General features: G+C 44.1%; 1 protein-coding gene across 2 annotated transcripts in view; it reads left to right on the top strand.

Annotated features, from left to right (window-relative positions):
* The window catches only part of prkar2aa (protein kinase, cAMP-dependent, regulatory, type II, alpha A), a 38,334-nt gene that overhangs the window by 15,095 nt on the left and 10,682 nt on the right, over positions 1-12,557 (top strand). For both annotated transcript variants that reach the window (XM_046343431.1, XM_046343430.1), the window contains exons 2-3: positions 10,212-10,247; positions 10,568-10,704. In XM_046343431.1, the coding sequence (XP_046199387.1) occupies positions 10,212-10,247; positions 10,568-10,704 (173 nt within the window). The remainder of the gene's footprint in view (positions 1-10,211; positions 10,248-10,567; positions 10,705-12,557) is intronic.

The following is a 12,557-nucleotide window of genomic DNA, read 5'->3' as shown; positions in this document are numbered from 1 at the left end:
CTACAATAGTCATTTACAACATTAACAATGTCTACACTGTATTTCTGATCAATTTTATGTTATTTTAATGGACAAAAAAAGTGTTTTTCTTTCAAATACAAGGACATTTCTAAGTGACCCCAAACTTTTGAACGTGTGTGTGTCAACCTTCCCAGCTCTGTAGATTTTGCTGCGAGGAGGCAGTCATTTATTTTGGTACTGTCCATATGTAGCTCGTTTTTGGTCACAGTTCCAGGAAAGGCTGAAGAAATGCAACATTTTACCTGGAGCTAACTCTGCAGATAGCAATACTGGGTCATTTGAGAAGTCCTAGTCAATCGATCAATAGAAAATGTACAATCTGTAGTAACTATAAGAATAGAAAGGTTCAGAACTTTTGTGAAGCATCACAGCACAGTTGAAAAATATATGGCAAATAGAAATCCAAAATGGATGGGGATAAGAGATAGACTGTAGGGGTTGCATGAAGCCGAAGGGTAGAACTAATGACAACAAGATAACAATTGTAAAATAATCTGTAAAATGTATGTAGGTTCAGAACTGGATGGACATGAGAAATAAAGGGAAGGCCAGGATTAAAAACAAACCTAATATAACTATTATCAAATAGATTGTGCCTGTAAAGTGTATGTAGCATGTTTAAGCTGGAAGTGGAAGCCTAAGTGTTATTGTTTATTAGTTTACTCCAATTAGGGGAGGGGTGGTAGGGTTTGCAGGCAATAATAAAGGAAAATATATTTTGTGTGTGCTTACCCCAAAAATAAATGGTGGATTCGAAATGATGCAGACAATTATATTGATGGAAGCTGCAATATTAAAGTTGATCCACTCCCTAAGAAGAAAACAAATTTATATATTTATTATTATTGGTAACCGAATAAACAGCAGAAAAATAACTGCAGATTAAGTAAATCCTGTAATTGAAAATTATACACCCATTGTAGGCTACTGCCCCTTTAAGAGCTATAATTTGTTTTGTACCCTATGTTGTGATTCTTACCAAATATGTTGTCTTCTCACACTATTCAAACCCCACAATCAAATGAACAGCTTATGAAGCACTATATCCCATACCCACCTAGGGCTCTATCAAAGGCACTTCAATCTTTCGTCTTGCCCGTTCACCCTCTGAATGGCAAACCTACACAATCCACATTTTAAGGCTTAACAATCCTTCTTTAAAGCTGCAATATGTAACTTTTTGGGCGACCCGACCAAATGTAGTTATAGATCTGTCATTCTCAATGAAAGCCAGTCTATGAAGAGGTAGATCTGTTCTATGTGCATTATTTCTATGCTTCCCATTCATAAGTTTCAGTTTTGCAGCTTTTACTTTCGGTTTGGTACACCACCTTCAAACAGCTGAAAATACAATATTTTTGATTATGGAAAAGGTATTTCACAGCAGTTTAGATGGTACAATGACTCTCTCCACTCCTAGCTTGTTTTGTCACAAACTGAAATTAGCGGAACTATATACAATTTTAGCAACCAGGAAATGTCAGAGAGCGATTTCTGCGTAGTGAATGTTTAACCTGTCTCCTCCCCTTCATCTACACTGATTTTGAAGTGGATTTAACAAGTGACATCAATAAGGGATCATAGCTTTCCCCTGAATTCACCTGGTCAGTCTGTCATGGAAAGAGCAGGTGTTCCTTAGCTGAGTGAGCGTAATTATTATTATTTTTTTACTGGACTGAGGGCCTGCGTCTGAGGGGAGGGAGGGAGGGAGTAGCGGTGAGGCTGCCTCTCACCCGACTCACCGTCCCTCAGTTCTCTCTCCCTTCACTGAGAAAAGGGGACACAGTCTCCCAGCTGATGCATTATTTCTGCCTCATGCACAAATTCATGTTGTTAATCCGATTTCCAGAGGAAGTGAAATATTGCTCCATATAAAAGCGACAAGTCGCTAATAAAAATGCAAGCTTATCGAAGCACTGTAGCGCACGTTGTAGGGAGAACGCACATTTTATGGCTTATGAAAGTGTTGAATAAAGTGTTGACAGTGCTGAATAACAACTTCAACATGAACTCACTCATAAAAACAGCCGTGCTTCGCTCTCTGGTGTTGGTAACACAAACAGCACCGACTCACATGTGCCCATTTACAGTAACAAAGCCTTTCTACTGGTGTTTCAACTTCACCATTTGAAAGCTTGTTAACCCGGTGGTCACCAACCGGTTTTGATGTTTTTGAAATCTCACAATATCAACTATGCTGTGCACTCTGCTTTCTTTTACAGTCTATGGTTCGAGGGAACTGTGGGCACGGTGATCTGAGCTACCTGATTGGCCAGCGGTAGGCCTGTAGGTGCACTTGATTCGCTCTCTGGGCCTGCCGGGCAGGCGGCGTTCTACCTTCGGACGCATGAAATGGTTCAAAATGGGAACACTTTGCCTTCCCGTCGCTAGGGTTGCTGAATCAAGTGCACCCTCTGCCAACGGCCCCCGAAACCAAATATAAAACATGTTAATGTAAGGCTTTATCGTTGTTTTGTTGTTTTACAGAAATGTTTGGTGATCACCTAGGAATGCCTTGGCGATCAACCAGTCCATCGTGATCGACTGGTTGGTGACCACTGGTTTACAAGCTTTCAATTGTGAAGTTTAAACACAAAGTAGAAAGGCTGTTACTGTAAATGGGCACATGTGAGTCAGTGCTGTTTGCCATGTTCAAACCTAGTCCTGGTGGTGGTGAGTCTCTAGACCCTCAAACGCGTCGCTGCTGTTTCTCTGCCCACGCAACAAGCTTCCACTTGATTTAGGCTCTAGTCTACCAATGTGGAGTTGTTACATCTTTGGCCAAAGTCCTAGCTAGTGCATCTGCCATAAAATTGGCACCCAGACCTCTCCGACATGAAGGGGTTAACATCGCAAGCACCAAACAGGACAGGGCCACTTCCTTTTAAGGACTTTAGTCTGGAGAGGGAGAGTTAGATAGGGGGAGGGAAATGTGGAGTGACGAAGAGCGAGCGTTGGGCATAGTAAAGGAGGCAGATTGACAGGGAGAGAGGGAAAGCCGGGAAAAGACACGGAGATAAAAAAATATATATATATGATTCATTTCCATGAGTACAACAGTTGAAGACGAGCTGAAAATTCGGAGTAATCTCTTGTACTCCAGATTGTAGTGGAAATCCTCTCGCAAAGAGCAGAAAATCGAACAGCCTGTGTGTGGAATGTGTGTGTAATGTGTAATGTTCTCTGTCACACAGTGGTAAACTTGTGGTGGCTGTGGGAAAAGTAGGCCGTTGAGTACAAGTTTTCCCAGCATTTGGCCTGCCCTAGTAATTTCACCGACATACCATACATTTTTCCCCTTACTAGCTGACTTTTCTTTTTTCTTTCTTACTATCGCTGATTTTCCTGGGAGCCAAGTTTATTGAGGAAAAATGTACTTACTGTGATATGTGGTTGTCCCACCTAGCTAGCTACCTCAAGATGAATGAACTTTAAGTTGCTCTTAGTCTGCTAAATGACCAAAATGTCAAATCATTTTCAACAGTCCTTGCTTAGCATGGCTCGTTGTAGCGTGTCCAGGGCCTCTACAATTTGGTAGCGAAACAACAATTTATCACTGGCTTTTGTGTACAAACTCAGCATCCACAGATGACTCCCACATGACGGGATGTTTCTGAAGCAGCGTGAAACGCAAAACACGGTGCATATTCACTCGCCATGATCACTTATCCACGCCTCCTCGCCACACCACCGCCTTGATGTTCAGGGAAAATGGCGGATTAGACTGTGGGTGTGGCTGGATTTACTCAGCCTAATGACTGGTCTATACAGTGCTGTCAAGTGCTGAGCGGTGCACTTTGGGGAGGGGCCACATTGACTGGTGACGTCTAAATGCAGAACATTATTGATAGCACAGAGGACTATACGGGTGAATGAAGCCAACCGCAACGTTCCTTGACCCATCATCGTCGGGCCTGTTTTGGAACATGTATGCATTAAACACAGAGGTGTGTGTGTATGTGAGGAAAAACAGCAGGGCTGAAATTGGACAGGACTCGCTGTTAAACAGTGGCAATTGTTACCGAGTAGACTATCCTGGCTAAATAAAAAAGTGACAGGGCTATAAACGTACAGGGGAAACACACACACACACACACACACACACACACACACACACACACACACACACACACACACACACACACACACACACACACACACACACACACACACACAGCTGTGCCCTCTTGAGAGAGTCTGTGAGTGCATGCGTGTGTATAACAGAGTAACATAGTGAAGTATGAGGGTAAGGCTAACCTTGTCTCCTTGCGGCTTGGGCCTCACTGATCACCGGTTAAGAGGTTGTGTCAAAGCAATCAGCTTAGCAGATGTCCAGCATCCGCACAGAGGAGAATTAGCAACAAGCTTGCAGACACAACCATTTCTGCGTCTGAAGTGGCACCCTATTCAGTATGGCAGATTTTTTTTTGGGGGGGGGGTAACCATTCCAGACGCAGCCAATGGCTTGCCTTCCAGCTCGTCTATTGCCGCTGTGCTAACGCGTGTCTCATAAGTTATCTTAATCCATAGGCTATAGGCTAAGTAAGGGATAATCAACGAGGGGCTATGCGCTCCCTGGAAAATAGTGCATGATGCAGAAAGTGTGTTCCACGACGCGTTAGCAGAGTGGAACTGACCTTCCACGGAGTTGCATTATTTTCCAGGGAACGCATAGAGCCCTGGAGTTGATTATGCCTTTTTATACCATGGCTATAAATGAACATATTTCAAATCCAATTTGATTTGTCACATGCGCCGAATACAACCGCTGTAGACCTTACAGTGAAACGCTTACTTACTATCCCTTAACCAACAATGCCGTTTTAAGATAATAAAAAAAAGTGTTAACGTATTTACTAAATAAACAATAAATGAAGAAAATGTCATTAAAAAAAGTACTAATAATTAAAGAGCAACAATAAAATAACAGTAACGAGGCTATATACTGGCACTGGTTAGTCGAGGTATTTGAGGTAATATGTAGGTAGAGGTAAAGTGACTGCATGGATAATAAATGAGTTGCAGCAGTGTACAAATGGGTGGGGTCAATGCAAATAGTCTGGGTAACCATTTGGTTAGCTGTTCAGGAGTCTTATTGCTTGGGGGGAAGAAGCCTTTTGGACCTAGACTTGGTGCTCCGGTATTGCTTGCCGTGTGGTAGCAGAGAGAACCGTCTATGACTAGGATGGCTGGAGTCTTTGGCTATTTTTAGGACCTTCCTCTGACACTGCCTGGCATAGAGGTCCTGGATGGCTGGAGGCTTGGCCCCAGTGATATACTGGGCCGTACCGCACTACCCTCTGTAGTGCCTTGCGGTCGGAGGCCGAGCAGTTGCCATACCAGGCAGTGATGCAATCAGTCAGGATGCTCTCAATGGTGCAGCTGTAAAACCTTTTGAGGATCTGAGGACCCATGCCAAATCTTTTCAGTCTCCCGAGGGGGAAAAGATGTTGTCGTGTCCTCTTCACGACTGTCTTGGTGTGTTTGGACCATGACAGTTCGTTGGTGATATGGACACCAAGGAACTTGAAGCTCTCAACCTGCTCCACTACAGCCCTGTAAATGAGAATGGGGGCGTGCTCGGTCCTCCTTTTCCTGTAGTCCACGATCATCTCCTTTGTCTTGATCACATTGAGGGAGAGGTTGTTATCATGGCACCACATTGCCAGGTCTCTGACCTTCTGACTATAGGCTGTCTCATCGTTGTTGGTGTGTCGTCGGCAAACTTTTCTGCTAGAAATGTATTGATTTGCCAATAGAAATGTGACAACATCCACCGAAGTAGCTAGCAAGTTTACTTACTACAATAGCTGCCTTGGTAACTAAAAGGACTTGCTAGCGTCGCTAACCAAACCGTCATCCTAGCTTGCTATTATGAAAATCGAATTCACCAATAATGTTTTCAATTCGACTTTTGCATTCAAAAGCAGCTCAGAAATGGAACATTTAAATTATACCGTGCGTTATAAGGTATTAATGCACACTATAGAATGAAGAGTTTAACAGTGCCATGATAAATCTTGTTAATATAGTGGTTCCTGTAGTCATTATACACTTCTCCAGGCATTGTGAGATCTGATCATCTGAGCAGTGTGACAGCCTTGACTACAATAGACTCTTTTACAGTCGTATACAGCTGTGGCAGTATCTGAGAGCGCGAGGGAGCTCCCAGCCAGTCTAGCCGCCTCTGTTCTCCCTACTGCTTTCATGGCTGGCTTCGCCCCATTGGCAAGGTCGGCCATGTTGGTTTGGAGACACGGATGCCCCTATCCTGCCCTGTCCCCGCGGTGCTCTAACCACAACAGTATGCCAACAGAGCGTGTTCTGACTTAAACCCCCGTCCCCTCCTAGTCTCTTTCCCTACAGCCTCACAACAACATTTCCCTTCTTAATGTCCTTGTGTGTTTCCTGATCAACCCATTGACACTGGTTGCTACTTCACAGTCCTGTCTTTATTAACAGTCGCTCTGTCTGCGCATATAAGATAATCCTCTGTCGTGTTCATGTGGTGCCAAGAGATAAACACTCGTCCAGGCGTTGTGAGACCTTAGAATCTGGTAAGAACGCAGCCAGCGACAACAACCAACCACTAACTGTACCCATGTTTGATGACCACGTCACCCCCCCCCCCCCCCCCCTCGCTTGCAATGTTCCACTCCAGCAACGAAGCCACACCCTCTGAGCTTGTGGTTGCCGAGGAGACACGTGAGACGCACCGCTCCCTCCCCAGGCAACTCTTCATATGACCCCGTGCTTATCAGACAGGCCTTGACTATAACACCGGGAAGGGGGGTGAGTACGTGAAAGATAAACGGGGGGGGGGGGGAGGGGGAGAGGAAGAAATGGACAAAGAGGGAGAGCGAGAGACTGACAAATAATGAGTGGGAGTGGGGATTGAGAGGTGAGAAAACAACACTGAGGGAGGGTGAGGGAAGCCTACTCAACTAACAGCAGGACAGTCCGTACACAGCCAGTCTGGTCAATATTCGCACTATCCGTTATCACCATTTTGTTTATGCTCTGTACACAAGAGTGGGATGCAACACACCACTCACACCGACGTTTCTTTGTTTGGAAGTGCTCTCTGACTGCTCCCCTTCTCCTCTGCTCTCTCACATGGGCGGGCTGAGTAGAGCAGTGCCATGTTGATCATCTTCAGCTCTAGCTGCAATTAGCAGGGCCGGCAGACAGTGATAGCGTGTAATAGAAATCAATTTGGACGTCAGCCAGCGCAGCATATGAATTGCTATCGTGATAGAGGGGGAAAATACCGGGTTAGATAGAGGGTTAATCTGGCATTTAGGAAGAGGTAGTTTCAGGAGGGAAAGGCGGGGGGGGTTGTTATGGCAATGAGGTCTTCCTTGTGTTTTGTTGTCAAGGCAACTTCAGGCACTTGATATCCCCCATACGTGATGACAGGCGAGAGCACTTCACACACTCTCCTTACAAACCCCGCAGCACACGCAAATACACATGTCCTTGCACAATGGCACACTTAGTCTACACTCGTTCCCAGAAATGCACTTTAGTATAATGATTATGACACCCTGAAACGACCATTATGTTAATATAAATCAATACACATAATCACACGATACAGATTGAAAACACATAAAGTAGCCTAGAACTAGCCTGCTGTTTCAGCTTTCACATGATGAATCACTTATTTAACTTTATGCCTGGCGACCTGATGCCCTTTGTGCCTGATTCAGGCAAAGGCCACTCTGGCTGTGAATTTATTTAACTGAAGTGAAAACTTTTTTTAAATTTTTTTTTAAAAGTAGCTTAGTCATGCCTATATTTCCTCAAATCCAATTCTACTCAGTCAGTGCTCACGGTTTGGTAAGATGAGCTGATCGTTGATGAGTTTTGCCTTTCGGATCACAATGAATGTGATTTTTGTTTTGTTTTTGTTTTAAATTGGCCTGCACTGTTGGCACTCATAGCATAACAATTTCACTGTACCCTGCATGTGCCTAATAAACTAATCTAATCTACATGGACGAGGGGACCTGATCCTAGATCAGCACTCCTACTCTGAGACACATGAAATGTACGGGCCCAGATGTGTCACTGACTGTCCTGAAGACGGACAGATCTAGGGCAGCGGCAAGAATTAAGGTCCTACTCCAGTCTCCTTTTCACCTTATTTATCAACTGATTTACTTATTGGCAATTCCATGGTAGCAGAGTGACGCTGACTCTGATTTTTGGTTGGTTGGTTGTATAGTTAAACAAAACATACAACTCTATGCACAAGGACGACTTCAAAAATGTTCACTGAAAATGTTATAAAAACGCATCTGCACTGTTCTTCAAGTAAATGTAAGGTTTGCTAACAGAATGACCGCACAAACCGTAGTTCTGTTACCCAACTTTGCGTCTGCACTGTTCTTCAAGCAAGTGTGTGTTTTGTTTTCTTTTCTGTAGAAATTGTGTAATTGTATGGTTTGCAAAGTTAAAATCATTGTTTTTTGTTTGACATGATTTTAAAGTCTCAGCATCGCTCTGTTATCGTGGAAATGCCCTTAAGAAAAGGCACATCTCAGTAGGTGTTCCAGGGCACATCTCAGTAGGTGTTCTAGGTATCCTCATGGGCACGGTAGGAAATGAACTAGGCACCGTGGCAGGTAGAAAGAAAGAAAAAAAAATGCACTAAAAAATCACTAAAGGATGAGAATGCTTTGTAATATTGCTAGTAAGAAGTAGTAATGTGGTTTCTTGCTCAATTTCATTTTTGTGACCTGAATATGTCAAAGGAAATCATTTAGGTACAATGGTAAAAACAGAAACAGTTCTACAAATGAACATCAAGAAACGATAAAGTCCCGACCCTTTTATGAGCACAAAGGAAGTATTTGGGAGGGTTTTTTTTAATGAGGAATTAAATGTTTTAAGGGGTGGACAATTGCCATGGTAACAGGGCATTCTGTGTCTGTCAGAGGATCATCACAGCAGGCAGTTGCAGAAAACACAAACTAATATTGGAAAAACAACCTAGCGTGTGAACAAAACTATGTAACTAGCCAAGAAACACGAGGACATAGTATTTTTGGGTCAATTCAACCAATGTGGGCTTTGGATAAAAATACATTTGAAATGTTCCCAAATGCTCTGTGGCCACTCGCTGACGTCTTACCCAACAATGTCTCTACCCACATTTGGGTGGAGGGTGTTAACCCTGGGGGTTGGACCTTTTCCCTCTTTTGTTCTGTCTTGCTCCTCTATTGTTCCCACAAGCCGTACAAATGAATAGTACCAATTTGCAGATAATGAAATTGTAGGACGTAACATCGTACGAAGTGGGTGACTGGGACACTTTTGGCTCGGGAGCACCACTTTCAAAACCACAGGCGGAAATGATCCAGGAGTTTAAGAGTGCAACTTTAAGTGTGTGTACTTTACTGTATTTATACTTGGGACATTGCTTTTCACAAAAGAGCTGGAGGACGTCTTTAAGCTGTAGACCGTGGGCCCTAGGGGATAAACTCTGAAGTGTGTCCCAATGAGGAAGGGGAAGGTGAGGGGGTTGAAATGTGTGCCTCTACGTCGGGCCTGCGTTCACATGGCCCAGTTAATGGTTGCTGACAGCTTGGTAATAGAGTGTGAAGGGAGACAGAGGATGGGAACCCTGGGCTGTGGTATTGACACTGTCCTGTCATTTGCCCCCCCACCACCTCACGGACCCCACAGTACACACACTCGCATCACAGGCCTCCAGCTATCTCGCTATAGGAGCGTTCCTCCTTCATTCACTCATTAAACATTCATATTCACAACCGGAGTACACTGGATACATATTTATGATCAACACTGGCCTTCCAGGCAATCCATGCTCCGCTGTCTGTCCGACCCTACTGTCACAGCCCTAAGAGTCTGCGTCTAAGACACCCACGCAACAGGCTGTGCGTTGGGAATTTGGGAAATGTGTGGGTTTGGTGGTGTGCTTTCTTTTGTGTGATTTTTATATTTTGTCTGGCTTTATAGCAGTGTAGAGTGTGAATACATAAATGTATGCGTGTCGGGTCTCCTTTCATGTGTTTGAGTTGTTTCTCTCTGCCGGGTTCGAGAGCGCTCTGCTAGCACTTATGTCAGAGGTCGGAACCACAGGCTCTACAGTGTCAGCGACGTGTGAACTGTGAACAGGAGAGAGTGTTCACTGCTAACTCTCCCTCTCTCTTTCCCTCCAGCCCCTCCCCCCAGCAGATACAACCGCAGAGTGTCAGGTGAGTTCTGGTTGACGTCACTACTCCCTAATGTAATCTTCAGCGGTGACGTTTTGCATGTTAAGTAGGTGTAGCTGGAGATCTTTGCTCTGGTGTAATCTTACCGGCCCTCTGAATGCCTCCTTGGTGTTGACACTAAGTTACTACTGGTTGTCTTGGTGTATCACCCTATATGCTGATAACTTCTCAGGGTGTGTCACACTGGTATTAGTCCCTTGAAGTGTGCTTTACAATGTGTTCCCCCGTTGTGACTAGCACAGTGAGGAATGCCTTACTATGACTTTAGGTGTTGTGTTACAATCTAAGTGTTCCCCCACTAGTGTGCGCGGAGGCCTTCAACCCAGATGACGATGACGAGGTGGAGGAGCCGAGGGTGGTGCATCCCAAAACAGACGAGCAGCGCTGCCGGCTGCAGGACGCCTGCAAAGATATTCTACTGTTCAAGACCCTGGAACAGGTATGAAGACTAGGCAGACGCGCCGTAACCACAGTGACAGGAAACCCCTTCACAGTCTCATGCGCTTCTCTTCTAATAGGTTGTAGTTTCACGTCAGCACATTCACAACCTAATAGAACACTCATTCAATTCTAAAGCATTGAAATGAATCGTTCAGTCTTTTGGGATAAAGGGTTACTGCTTAGTTGGTTTATTTCCTAGTACACTCGGTAACACTCGGTAACACTCAGTAACACACGGTAATACACAAGCTGCCAGACGGGCACAACTCACACCTTCTGTCAATAACCCCCCAGAAGTGGAATCAATTAGCATAATAAATCATCGGCATCAAAATCCGTCCGTTTTAGCTAGAGATGGTATCTTTTTTTTGTTGTTGCACGATGTCGCACCTGCGGTGAAAGGTGGCAGAGCTAGAGCGGTGTTTTGTCAGACCATGAGACATCCCGAAAATCGATCTTCTCACGCCAGTAGAGTCCAAACGGTTTGGCCTACAAACCCCTCTGTGGAAAGATGAGACTCTCATGAACACGACGGTATTCTCCGTTTTGCACTACGCCCCCCCCACCACTTTAGGCACCAAACCATCAAAAACAAAAAAAGGTATAGGACAGACATTTAAGAGAATATTACGTCAAATAACATATCTACCGTTGCTTTGATTGGACTGATCATGTCAACATCATACTTTCAAAGTCTTAGCTAGCTAGACAAGCAGTCATCATGAAGCATGTCGACAATCTACTGGCAAACCCTTTCCAATCCTTCTCGTATGAAGAGAAAATATAGATCAAACGTATCGGTGCTCATCGGCCATTGGTCATAAGCGCTACACAACAAGTCGGAAATCGCAAATTCAACAATGAGTGGTTTGGAAGGAATCAGTGGGAAAATGCAAGTGTCGCAAAGCAATCACTATCTTGCTTCCCCTGCTTGCTATTCAGTGGAGAGGGAGTGTGGTCCAAGTCCGGGTTTCAGGATTTAAAACCTCTGTCTGAAAGGGCCTCTTTTTTTCCCCCCAAACTTTAAAATGGTAAACATTCACACGTGACACCATGGGCTGGAATTCATTGGCCACGCTGTCAATCCAGCAGGACTTCATCCAGAGAATGCCAGACTTTGACTACGTTTGATGACAGTTTGCCCACAAGACGGACCGCCGCGCCACCTTCCTGTTCAAGTGAGCACAACAAAGTCCAAAAATATGTCTGGTATGCTACTACATACAGTAAATGATGTAATATTCCAGGGATATATGAATACTGTAGCTAACAAAGTAATACTTAAGTGTATGTTGGGTTGTAAGTTGTCAGTAGCCCATGTGTCTCACCCTTAGAATACACTGTTCTGACCTGGTGGTGCACATGTAGCCTACTGCCTGATTTAGAGAAATGTCATTGAATATTGTAAGAGTTTTCGTTGTCTGCTTATATGCCCCCATTATTTCAAATCAAATATTATTTGTCACATGCACCATAATACAACAGTGAAATGCTTACTTACAAGCCCTTAACCTTCAATACAGTTTTAAGAAAATACCACAAAAAAAGTAAGAGATAAGAATAACAAATAGTTAAAGAGCAGCAGTACATAACAATAGCGGGGATATATTCAGGGGGTACCGGTACAGAGTCAATGTGTCGACGTAATTGAGGTAATTTGTACATGTAGGTAGGGTTATTAAAGTGACTATGCATAGATAATAACAGGGAGTAGCAGCCGTTTAGAAGGGGTGGGAGGCAATGCAAATGGTCCAGGTTGCCATTTGATTAGCTGTTCGGGAGTATTATGGCTTGGGGGTAGAAGCTGTTTAGAAGCATCTTAGACCTATCTTGGACTTGGCGCTCCGGTAC

This window comes from Oncorhynchus gorbuscha, linkage group LG03, assembly GCF_021184085.1.
Source record: "Oncorhynchus gorbuscha isolate QuinsamMale2020 ecotype Even-year linkage group LG03, OgorEven_v1.0, whole genome shotgun sequence".
In the NCBI taxonomy this organism is placed as follows: Eukaryota; Metazoa; Chordata; class Actinopteri; order Salmoniformes; family Salmonidae; genus Oncorhynchus; species Oncorhynchus gorbuscha.
Note: the sequence above shows the minus strand (reverse complement) of the source record. Positions and strands in the feature narration are given on the sequence as shown.